A 13,080-nucleotide genomic window follows, 5' to 3' on the forward strand; every position below is an offset into this window, starting at 1 on the left:
GAGCAAATGTAGTAGAAGCTCAGAAAACCTACTTCTTTTCATAGATTTCAAACACAAGAAGCACAAAAAATGTCAGATTTGTGCTGCTGTAAACGTTACCAGTACTGCTAACAGCTGCTGTGCTAAACTGTGACTTGACTACTGAACATACCAAACACAGGAACTGCAGAACAAGTTAGAAGGAATTTTCCAGCAGATGTAAAGAAAGTTAATCCAAAAAGCATTCTGTTCTTGCCTCTGAAATTGTACAAAGTCCCCTTGCTGCCTTCCATCCTTAACTTTATAAAGTTACATCTAGAAAATAATTGTGCAATGACAGCTCTTTTTTAGTGACAAGGATTTACTGGAAGCACATTTGATTGTTATTGTTTTTTTTTTTAATTGATGGAATTACGGAATTAGAGGTCTGGAGAAAAGCAGCTGATGTCATCTTTCTGGCTCAGGAAAGCCTGCAAACATTTACAGAACATAGATGCCAAATAGGGATGTAAATTTCAAGCTCATAAATAATCATGAGCAGATGAAATACTATTTGGAATATTGTATCAGCAAAATTCCTTTTAGTTGGAAATTTTCAATATGAAACATTCTGGGAAATTCTGTAATTAATATGATGAAGATTCTGACATTGATTTGGAACTGGATTGGATGATCACATTTATTCCATCTGTACTTCTGTGCCTCTGAATCAGCAAGTGATTTTACTATCAGAAATCACAGCTTCTCAAAGTCAGCAGAGGGATTTTAAAGTATACGCTCATACAATATTCCATACTAATATTTACAAGCATACATACACACACATACATACATACATATACACAGCAACAGTATTTCTGTTAAGCTGTATATTTGGTAACATATCTATGTGTGTCTACTTATAATTGTGGGCATCTTTATTAAAGTTTGTTACTGGAGAACTTCCGCTTTCCCACATGTTTTAAGCCAAGTTCCATATCTGACAGCTCCATGTCATACCTTCCATTGCTAGTAGAGAGTAATGACTGCTAGCAGTGAGTGCACAGGCCTCTTGCTTATCTAAATGCCTGTCATAGTGAAAACAATTTTGCAATAATGCATCATTTTTTCAATTATACATTTACATTATTAACAGTCACTGAAAGACAATTACAAAAGGTAACTTTGCATATAAGATTATTTTGTTACCTAGGATACCTTTCATATGAGATGTAGCTGATTTTTTTCTTAACAGTGGCTGTTTTGATGCATAGTTGACTTGATGCCCAGTTAGAAGATTAAGTATATTAAAGCTTTCCTCAGCTCGTGCTGCCATGCCTGTCTGTTGCAACTTGCTTCAAAAGATTCACAAAAGGGTGCTGTTCTTAGTTTGAAAAACTTTATCTTTTGTAAACATTGCTAAGCTTATGGCTTTTGAAGTTCCTTGCCTCATTTAAAATACAGGCAATGGTGAAATTAACAGCTTTTTGTAATTTACCTTCAGCCTTCTTAAATAAAAACCTTACATTATTATGGTCTGTATTCTAACTTGGCTGGTATCCAAACAAAACAAAACAAAATCAATTCTCAAACATATGCCTGATAAAAGGGTGCTCTCAGATTATTTCACACATATGTTTAAGTTTATATGTGCCACTACTCAGCTCTTTAATATCTGGTCTCATGAAAACTTTGTGTCATTATGACTAAGTGACATACATAGGAATAGTTGTGTGTAGATACCTTATGAAAAAAGAAAAAAGAAAAAAAAGATGTACATGTTTTAATCTGTCAACTGCTGTCCAATTTAGTAAATGATCACTGGATGCTTCATTCAGTTCTTTGTCAAAGCCAGTTTTTAATTTACACAGATGGAATCTCTTAAAACATAAAAATACATAATCTGAGCCAAGTAAAGAATTGTTGCTTTGTTTTTGTTTTTTTTTAATAGTCCCTTCCCATATAGATCATCACTGAATTTAAAGTTTACACAAGTAAAAACAGATTGAAGACTAATACACGATGAGTCCCTGTAGATGAGTTTAACAGTAGCGCCAAATGAAGTTGGATATTTAACATGTGTTCTATCTTCCAGCTCCAACTGAGGTACCTACAGATGTGAGCGTGAAAGTTTTGTCATCTTCTGAAATTTCTGTTTCTTGGCATCATGTTACTGAGAAATCTGTGGAAGGGTATCAGGTGAGTTTAGCTGCAACACTGCACGTTTTCTCATTAATTCAATTTCCATAGTTAAATGCAAGGGTAATTCCTATTGTAACATTCTAGCTCTTAGGGTTCACTTGTCTTAAGCTTGCTGTTCAGATTTCACATCCCAAGAAAGAGATTATTGTTGGTGCTCTGTACTTCCTTACTAAGATATTGGCAAGTCATCGTTATATCATGAAATAATGCTGTCTGTTTATGTTATGTAATCAAATGCGTATGTTTACCTTCTCAAAACATATTGAAATTAAATTTAAGGCGTAATTGTCAACAGAGACATGAAATTGTAAGTAACTCATGACCCATTTAAATTATCAGCAATTATTAATACAGTTCACCCACAAGTTCTTTATTAAGTGGAACATGGTGAAATACACATATAATCCTGTAGAACATGTACAGTGCTATTGTGCAAGGCAATGTTTTGTTCGTGGTTTCTATTCCTCACATGAGAAAGAGCTTCAAGGTATGTTTTTCTGGTCCAAAAGTAAGTGGTAGTACTGGTAAAAATTGTTCATGTCCTTTTACAGAGATGATAACAGCCACAGGATGGTTGCAACTAGAAATGACCGTGTAGCTTTACATGTGGCAGGGAATTCTTACATCATCCATGCACAGCCAGATGAACTCAGCCAGCTTACTTTGGCTGCATTCCAGAAAAGGCACTAGATTGTTAGTGATTTGCTTTGATGTTTAAGTCATCAGCTGCTTGATGGTAGCTTCTGTGTTCCAAAATGAACTGAGGGTAACTTCATAGAATGTGTCTACGTGACTGAAATATATGAATAAATGTTCTTTTAAATACTAGTACTTGCTTCTATATTTCATTATATCGATTTATCTCTCCATGAGATACGTGTAATATTTTTGGGATATTGTAACAAGACACAGATCACAGTGGAGATCTCAGCAGGAACTAGCACAGTGTCCTATGTAAAAGGATTGAAGATTGTTGATTCTCCAGAATGCACACATAAAGTTATAAGCACAATTACAAGCTCAGGAAACTGAGATTTGAAATAAAGGCACTGACATCATCAACTGTAACTCTTAAAACAGCACATTGGTTTGGTGTTTCATATGAGTTTTGTGCAACTTGAATCTAATTGAAAAAAGTCATGGTCAAATATGAGAGTAGAGTGGAGAGTGTAGATCTGTGAGCTCAACTCTGCTAGCCATGTAGCAGAGTTGCACTTCCAAGTCGGGCTGTCTATGCAGAAAGTGAGCAAGAAGCCTCGGTGCTGGGAATAACCTGAACAGACGATGAGCAGGTGCACACCAGGGAACTTGTAGGGATGCAGAGATACCGGTGGCAAAGGGGGCTGGAAAGGTTGGGTTGCAGTAGTGATAGAGCACGGCAATTCATGTTTAAAAATGCAATGTGTGGTGGGGGAAGGACATATGGAGGGATATTGAGGATGACTAGTGGAAGAAGATGGTGGGAGAACATTCCCATAGGCATTTTAGGTCACATTTTTATTTTGCACTATTTTTACCTAAAGCCAACTAAGTTTCTGACAGGGAACATCAGGGGAAGAAGAGAGAATGATACAATCACCAAGGCTGGAAAAGATCTCCAAGATCATCCAGTCCAACCATCCACCTACCACCAATGTTTCCCCACTAAACCATGTCCCTTAGTACAGCATCTAAACTTTTATTGAACACATCCAGAGTCAGTGACTCCACCACCTCCCTGGGCAGCCTATTCTGTTGCCTGACCGTCTTTTGGAGGATAAGTTTTTCCTAATCTTAATCTCCCCTGGTGCAACATGAGGCCATTCCCTCTTGTCCTTTCGCTAGTTATATGGGAGAAGAGGGCAACCACATCCTCCTTTCAGACAGTTATAGAGAGCAGTAAGATCTTCCTTGAGCCTCCTCTTCTTCAGACTAAATAATCCCAACTCTCTCAGCTGCTCCCCAAAAGACTTGTGCTCCAGATCCCTCACCAGCTTCATTGCCTTTCTCTGGATACACTCCAGGGCCTCGATATCTTTCTTGTAGTAAGGAGTCTAAAACTGAACACAGTACTCAAGGTGTGGCCTCACCAGAGCTGAAAATCACTTCCTGCTGGCCACCCTATTTCTGATAGAAGCCAGGATGCCATTGGCCTTCTTGGCCAACTGCGCACACTGCTGCCTCGTGTTTAGCCGAGCATTGGCCATCGCCTGCAAGTCCCTTTCTTCCACACAATCTTCCAGCTACTCTCCTCCAAGCTTGTAGCGTTGCCTGGGGTTGTTTTGGCCAAAATGCAGGACCCAGCACTTTGTCTTGTTGAACTTCGTCCCATTGGCCTCAACCCAGCAATCCAACCTGTCCAGATCTTTCTGAAGGGCCTTGCTATTCCCAGGCAGATTGACACTCCCAGCCAGCTTGTTGTCATCTGCAAACGTACTGAAGGTGCACTCAATGCCCTCATCTAGGTCATCAATAAAGATACTGAACAGAACAGGCTCCAATACCGACCCCTAGGGAACACCAGCTGTATTTAAAGCCATTCACCACCACTCTCTGGGTCTGGCTGTCCAGCCAGTTCTTCACTCAGCAAAGAGTGTACCAGGCCACGGGCTGCCCAGCTTCTCCAGAATACTGTAGTAAACAGCATCGATGGCTTTGCTGAAGTCAAGGTAGACTAGATCAACAGCCTTTCCCTCATCCACCAGCCAGGTAGCTCAATCATAGAAGGTCAGGTTGGTCCATAACCTTTCCAGGCATTGAGATGAGGCTGATGGGCCTGTGTTCGTTCATCAGAAAAAAATAAGATACAGGGAAAAGTCAATATTGCAGTGGAAAAGAAGCACAGAGGACTACTGGGATGGAAAGAGGATAACTGCAGTTCTGAAGAAAGTGGAATACCCTGGCAATGGATGGAAAGTTCTGCTACACAGGAAACACATGTAAGGGATGTTGCCTTATTTTGTCAGCTGGAGCACGATGGTTCATCCACTGATTCCTAGCAAATTACTACAGTTTCACAAATCCAGCATGAATTGAATGCTTGAATATGTACAATAAGCAGTGGTATTAAAATTTTGAGTTTCTTCTCTTTTTTTGTTCTTTCCCTAAAGTAATCTTCTAGTTATCATGACTGGGAAGAAAAGTTTGTATCTGATGCATTAATAAGCAGACAAATAGGCATAAGTTACTGCTGCATGGAGTTCAATAGCATGTTCAAACTGAGATCTTTTTCTCTAGAACAATTATCAGCCTCGTTCTAGCAGAGAGGAGAGCAGCAAAGGGTAAGCCAGTAGGGGCAAAAAGAAAGTCCTATGCTCCTGAAGATCGGAATGCTATCCTCATCACTCCTGTAGGAGCTATTTGTACAAGGCAGAAAAATAGAAGGCTCTTCAAGCTGTAGGCTATCTTTCTGAAGTTGCGATACAAGTTGTAGAGGAAAGGGCACAGATCTATAAAATGGGCACAGATTTATAAAATTAGAATGAAAATGTCTAGAAGGTTCTGTCTGTATATGCATAAAGAAATTTTCCAATGTTTATTTTGCAATTAGTGCTTAGCTGTAACACTCGTTGACAAAGTCCCTCATTCACCAAAACGTTTTTTCAGTTTCACATTGGTTTTTATTATTACCGGACAGTGCCATAACTGACCTAAATGCTAGAGTTTAAGAGGTGAGAGTATTCTGAGTTATGTATCTGGAGGTATTTCACATGTGACATGATGTTGTTCACACTAGGAGGAGTCAGATTTTCTTGACACTAATGCATACTGTCAGAATGACTACCATCGCAGTGATGAGTGTGAGCTGATACATATTGCCATTACAGTGGAGTGTCTTCAGCTCACACTTAAAGGAGAGATAAAGTAAGAAAACTATCTCCATCCATACAGAGAATTTAAGATTTGTGAGTTCTTGCAGTATACTGCTAAAAACCACAGCTCTTTGGTGCATGCAATACCACAGACACTATATGATTCCTTCTGTTTCTATGAAACAGATGTTTATTTTATTAAAAACATTTATCTCCATTCATTGCTATTGTTCCTCTCACTGAAATAAGTCATTAACATTTTGTTATTATGAATAGAATGTCTCTTTTCTGTCCCTCCTATGTAAAGCTTCCATGCTATGAAAGATGTTGTTTCATGACACTAACAAAAATCTTCAGATATATTTCAGTATATTAAAATTTGAATTAAAAGAGAGAAAAAGTAAGATAGTGGGTTTTTTCCCCTAATTTTGAACACAGGCAACTGTGCTAATTCATAATGGCAAAGGCATTCTCTTTCCACCAATCATTGTGTGAACCCTTTGTTGGTTTTGGCTTAATTCCTTCAACAGCCTCTGGAGTTGGAGTTAAATATTCTTCTCTGTCCTCTAAGGATCCATAGACTACCTTAGCAAGGTAAATGCAGAGCACTGGGAAAAAAATAGATTGATTGAGATTCATGTCCATGCTCTGAAATAAAAAAAAGAGAGCAAAGTGGAAAATATGGATTCTTGTAACAGTGAGGCACATCATTCTGGATACCACTTCTAGACAGGCAAGAGAGTGAAAGGGAAATTCCTAAGTATTTCAGAAGGCTCTTAAAGTGTTTAAATAATATGTGAGAAGAGAAATGTAGGAATAAAGAAGACAGTATACTTTCTCTTAGCTCTAAAGGGAGTTGTCTTATTTCAAATTTTACAAGAGTAGCTACAATGATCCAACTGTAGAGATATGACTCACATTGTAGGAGCAGTTAAATCCACAACATTTCAGCCAAGAGCAACAGTATTTGGGATTTAGATTCAGTTTAGTTTTTAAATTATATTATTTTTACCTGAAATGTAATATGTTGTCAGTGTAATTTACATTTTCATTCATTGTTCTCACTTGTCTTGTTTGATGCTGTACATTACTTATTATATTATGCCTGTAATATTCCTGTAGTGTAAGTGAACAGTAAAAAAGTAGAAAATTTTGCAAGTCCAGGGTATTCAAAAGCTTCCAATATATGTCTAATGTTTAACAAAAGCTTCTCATATAAGGTGTTTGCCATCTCTACATGAAGCAGATAATTGGCAGTAGAACATGCTAAAAAATGAATGAATAAGTCTTCAGTGACTACTTGATATCTACAATAAAGCTGCTCTTAGGAGCAGATACATTTTTGACCATCAAATCAATTCTGATTTGAAGAGTGTAGTAAATGCCAGCTGAAATGTTAAGATCCCTACCAATTTGAAGCTGTTCACAAAACAGAAGTTACCAGCATTCTGGAGAAGCTTGCGGAATTGATTGGGCATATTCATTCATTGCCCTCATTCATCTCAGGGCAAAGGCTGTCCACTCAGATATCTTTATGATGCTCCTACAGTTCTTGAAAAAATACTTTTTACTCAAGGGAAAAAAAATTACATAATATGCGATAAGACATTTAAGTCTAAGGGTCAATAGAAGAAGAGCTGGTGAGCAAGTAGCTCATAGAAAAGTAGGTAAGAAATAGATATCAGTTCAGATCTCATTATTTTTGAAGCCAATCTTTTTTGATAGCGATTTCTAAATCTTTTCAATCATAAAAAGAAACAAAAAAATGTCATAGTTGTGCATCTAAGACTGTGTTCAAGAATGCCAAGGAGGTTGTATGGTTGTATATGTGTAATGAATTAAAGTAAAATGAACAATTTCATGAAAAAAAACTGACAGGTTTTCTCTGTACAGTTAATTGACTTTGTATTTTAAGATAGGTTTACACTGGTGCTTTCCCTCTATTTTAAGCACTTAAAGGTTCTTTCTCAACTACATTGACAAATGTCACATTGTACTATGGAATCACATTGAATTTAGCCAGAGAACTTCAGAAAATGTTTATGTACGCACCCAAGATGACTGAATTTTTCTCATTTCTCTAGAGAGAAGTACAAAGAGAATAGATTTATTAGAGAGTTTACACACAGTATTGTGAAATCAATAGCAGAGCATAGTCTACCATCTAGTGTAGGAGAACAATATTAAAGTTCTGAGTAAAATGCTCAGCATCATAACAGCAAGAAAATAGCCTCATTTGGCCAAAGGCATTATCCATTTCCCAGGCTTTTAGTGACTTAGCTGAGAACAAATTAATCCACTCTGAGAAAAATTGTCATAATACATACATTTATAGACAACTATAGTTCACCTGGAGAAGGAGTTCCATGCATTTGCTGTTAAATGTCTTTTAGCTCACTTAACATCCAGAGTATGTAGTATCAAAATGTATACACCATATTTTATAAACTTTCTTTATAACAAAGTACGTTAAATTTAATTATTCAATTTGTTTACAGATTCGTTACTGGGCTGCTCATGATAAAGAAGCAGCTGCACAAAGGGTACAAGTAAGCAATCAAGAGTATTCAACCAAACTGGAAAACTTGAAGCCTAATACACGCTACCACATAGATGTGTCTGCCTTCAATAGTGCAGGCTATGGACCTCCCAGTAGAACCGTTGACATTATTACCAGGAAAGCACGTAAGTAAATTGAGCATTAGGTTATTTATAATGTTCTGTATGTCATTATTGCATGTTGTATCACTTCTATCATTTTTTCAAGCTTGGCATCTCATTTGTGTATCAGACATTCTCCCTTTATGTAGTGTTGATTCTCTGTATGAAAAATTGAGCTAAGGCTCTCTTTCCTCCCTTTTTTTTCCATGTATCTTACCAAAGCCAATAAGGAGATGCATGGTTTACGTTTCTAGATTAATTAAGGGTGAAAAGGACTCAGAAGTCCCTACATGCTTCTCAAAGCAAGGTCAGCTGCAAGCTCAGACCAGAATGCTCAGGGTTGGGTCTTGTGGGGATGAAGACCCTCCCTGTGAACTCTGTTCTACTGTCTAACTTTTTCCTAGCCTGAGCCTCTTGTCAAATGTGTGTCTTTTGTCATTCATCCCTCCTGCCATGCACCACTTTAGAGAACCTGGCTCAATCTTGTTGATAAATGCAGACAGGCTGCTCATAAGTTGCTCCAAAGAAAGCAACCTCTTCTTGAGAATGAACAAGCCTGTCTCTCCCACCTTCCTTTCAAAGGGCAGGTACTCCAGCTCCCTACAAGGTCAGCGGCCCTGTGTTAAGCTCACTGCACATTATCAGTGTCTTTCTTGTACTGGGGAACCCAAAGCAGGACATGATATTCCAGGTCTCTCTGAACATTCTTAGCATAGCAATGTTCAATTAAGAAATATATCTTGTATATTTGTAACACACTTCTCTGCACTAAAAATGTGTACAACTAGTTAGAGGACTTCTGTCAGCAAATACTGTACTGGGCAACTTGGATCTGCAGGGTTCTGCTGAATAATAATATATTTTATACGCTTATAGTGTGAAATATGATCAACAGCTTCTGCAGCGGGGTGCTCTGATTAACTGAGTTAAATGCTTTAGAATTGCCTTTAAATAGTTAATTAAATATTAAATTTCAATGAATAAATTTGACTTCAGCCACATTTCAGGGAGGTTTTGTATATATTTGCATGCCAGCGAACACACATGGTCAGCAGCATAGTAAAGGATAATTTTAGGTACTTCCATTCTGACAGCACAGAAGGACAAACCCACAAAGCAGGCACTGCACAAGCCATACAAAATTACCTGGCCAAAGCTGCAGCACTTAGTTCAAGGAAGAAAACTGCATACCTATATGAAGATTAGATATAATTTCCCTTTTTACATTTCTATATATTCATGAAAATTTCACTGAAGGTTTATTAGTAAGTCTCAGTTCTTTGCACATTAATGCATATGTTGCTTTTCAGCTCCAAGCCAACGTCCAAGAATCATCAGCTCTGTAAGATCTGGTTCAAGGTACATCATCACCTGGGATCATGTGAAAGCAATGTCAAATGAGTCTGCAGTTGAAGGATACAAAGTATGACCTGTGAAAATAATTTTTATCTATGCTTATTCTGAATGAGCTGCATTTTATAAACAGGAATGCATTTTGGTACCTAAATGAGCTTAAACATAATTGCATGCTAAAGATGAAGGTGTCAGGCTCAGAGATCTCAAACATCTAGTAGACACAGGGCAGAGCTGAAGGGCTTAGTCAATACTATAAGGAAACAGTGTGGGTAGTCACCCATATTATGGTAATGTTTAGATCTGCTCTGACTGTAGCAACCTGATATCCAGTATGATTAAATTTAGACTATAGGCTAAACAATATTTCAGAAAACTTCTTTAATAGTTTCTCCTTCTACCAGCTGCATTGTACCAGCTTTCTCTCCTATCTCCATGGAAGCTACAGTTGCAGAACCGACAACACAAGTTTTTTTAGTTAAACAACGCAAGTTCTTTACAGTCAGGGAAGGCAGAGGAAATAAACTATCACCTAGCCTTGGCAGATGCAATCACTGTGTAACTAGAGCAAGTGTATACTAACCGTAGAGTGTATAAAAAGCTTCAGAAATTATTTTGTGTTTAACTTTGCTGCTTGCTTGGTTATAGGAAAATCAATATTATTTTCCACATGTACAATTTTTCCTTGAGGAGTTGAATTAATTCTTGGGAATTGGTGTAAATATTTTCCAGAGATAATTCAAGAGAAAATGGAGATCTTTTCTAAAGGTCCCACAAGACATACACTGTCATATTTGCAATAGTTTAACAGCACTGAAATTTAATAATAAAGTTAATAATTGTTTAATTTTTGAAAATGGTAATCAATTTTATGTCAGAAAACCTAACTGAGAAGTGAGATTTTTATTTGGTGCTCTTTGCCACCTTCCATTCCTATCCTCCATCATTCAAACACTTATTCTGAATGTAGAAAATTGAAATTATTTTTCAAGAGGTGGTATAAGTTATACGACAGAGAAAACAATGAAGAAACATCTTATCTAGATTCACCCTAGATAAAAAGGTAAAAGATGGTACCTGCAACTAAGTTTTGAGATATATACACGCATAAACCTAATACCTTTTAATTCACTCATTGTACATATATGTTTTTGTGGAAATGTGGCATTTTAATAACAGTATGTGTTCTGGCTTTCCTAGGTGCTATATAGACCAGATGGACAACATGAAGGCAAGTTGTTTTCAACTGGAAAACACACAATAGAGGTCCCAGTCCCCAGTGATGGTGAATATGTTGTTGAGGTCCGAGCACACAGTGAAGGAGGAGATGGAGAAGTAGCTCAAATTAAAATTTCAGGTGAGCAGAACTTCTTCCTTCCTTCCAACACTCCTTGGAAATCTTGGAGTAAGCACTTTCTTTTTGTGCACTCTCCAGAGATGTCTGCAACATTCATGCCCAAAACTGGAGAGGCAGCTAGCTCTTCAGAAGTGACTGCACTGATAATTATGGTTTATCTTAAGTCTTCCTGAAGACAGTGCACACAAGACACTTCAGCAGTGGCCCAACTCAGTCCAGGAAGCACTGTCAGTCTTCCAGATGCTTCTACAGGTGCCTTCAGTTATGCTGCCACTTTCAGTAGTTTACTGCAAGCATAACTACACATGCGTAATATATATGCATGCATAGGACTCAAGAAGTCAACTTCTAATAATCCTGTAGTTCCTAGTATCTGGTACCTCTGCATCTCATTCCACTGTTAACTGCCACAACAAGGAGAAAGGCAACTGAGAAAAAAGTGGTCCACAGTGGTCCACAAACCAATTGCTAGGAGAGTTCCACTTCTCAGGATAGAGGAGAAGCTGTACCACATACAGATTAAAAAGAACTGAGAGATGCAAAATGTTCAACTTCAGAGTGGTTTGGATGATTGGTAAAGAGGGTGGCTAGACTGATTCATCTTATGTTCACTACTGACTCTAAATACAAGGTCAGACATAATTTGTACATCCCTTCCCTATTAGTTTTGCAATTTAAGCAATGTCTTAGCACACTTTGTATAAAGCAGAAAATATAATGATATCAAGGACTCAGACAGTGTTTTTGCATGATTATGATTTAAACATGTGCTGTATTATTTTATTTTTTTTCTTTAATTAAAAAATGAACTTTGGGGATAGTATCGTTTAAACACAGAAATATTGTTGGCACACCATCAATGCAATCATTATTGTGTCTTTTAAAAAAGCAACATCTGTGCTATCTTGTGAGTGTACTTTAAGAAAATCTGCCAATTCTGAAAAGAGTGGATCTCTGACTTGCTGCTTTTCAGCAATATATATGGTTTAGATCACCTAATGTGAACTCGTGGGTATCACCAGTCTTGTTTGGATGAAGCATCTATTCCAGTCTTGGTAAAATGGAATCTAGAGGTGGAGAATCATGGGAGTTGGTTCCAGTCATTAATCACCTTCACTAATGACGACTTTTTGCCCTATTTTTATATGGTTTTGAGATCCACCTGTTGCTTTCTTTTATAGCTTCTGTCTAGACTAAAAAATCTTACTATATCTGTTATTCTCCATTAAGATAGGTATATACAAGGTCTGCTCTGAAAGTAATGACTCCTGTTTTATTATGTTGGCTCACAAAGTTAGAGGCAGATGGTGGTGGTATGGCAGTAGAGGCTGAACCTTCCCACCAATATTCAGATACATGTTGTTGCGATGCAACAGATGGCAGCAGAGGGGCAGTCTGACACAATGGCAACTGACCTGAAAATGAAGCAAAGTTGTGTCACTGAATTCCCCCATGCAGAAAAAATGGCACCCATTGACATTCATCAACACTTGCTGAATGTTTCTAGAACTAACCAGTGGATGTGAACACAGTGAAGCAATGAGTGGTGTGTTTCAGCAGTGGTGACAGCAACAGTGGGTCACCTCTGCTGGTACAGATTTTTAGGAGCTCAACATGCCAGCTCTTGTTCGTCGCTGGTGAAAATGCCTAGGTAATGGAAATTACTATGTTGAAAAAGAGTGTTTAGTATGTGAGAATTTGCTATATCAAATAGCTTTACTGTGCTTTTTGTATCTCATGGAAATAAATAAGAGGCAT

The 13,080-nt window shown here is 37.7% G+C and overlaps 1 protein-coding gene across 1 annotated transcript in view; it reads left to right on the forward strand.

Annotated features, from left to right (window-relative positions):
• CNTN1 (contactin 1) overlaps positions 1 to 13,080 on the forward strand; it is a 218,902-nt gene that overhangs the window by 191,240 nt on the left and 14,582 nt on the right. Inside the window, exons 20-23 of the mRNA XM_010707006.3 lie at positions 2,054 to 2,157; positions 8,450 to 8,636; positions 9,923 to 10,035; positions 11,166 to 11,322. Of these exons, the coding sequence (XP_010705308.2) occupies positions 2,054 to 2,157; positions 8,450 to 8,636; positions 9,923 to 10,035; positions 11,166 to 11,322 (561 nt within the window). The remainder of the gene's footprint in view (positions 1 to 2,053; positions 2,158 to 8,449; positions 8,637 to 9,922; positions 10,036 to 11,165; positions 11,323 to 13,080) is intronic.

This window comes from Meleagris gallopavo, chromosome 1 (genome assembly GCF_000146605.3).
Source record: "Meleagris gallopavo isolate NT-WF06-2002-E0010 breed Aviagen turkey brand Nicholas breeding stock chromosome 1, Turkey_5.1, whole genome shotgun sequence".
NCBI classification, from domain to species: domain Eukaryota; kingdom Metazoa; phylum Chordata; class Aves; order Galliformes; family Phasianidae; genus Meleagris; species Meleagris gallopavo.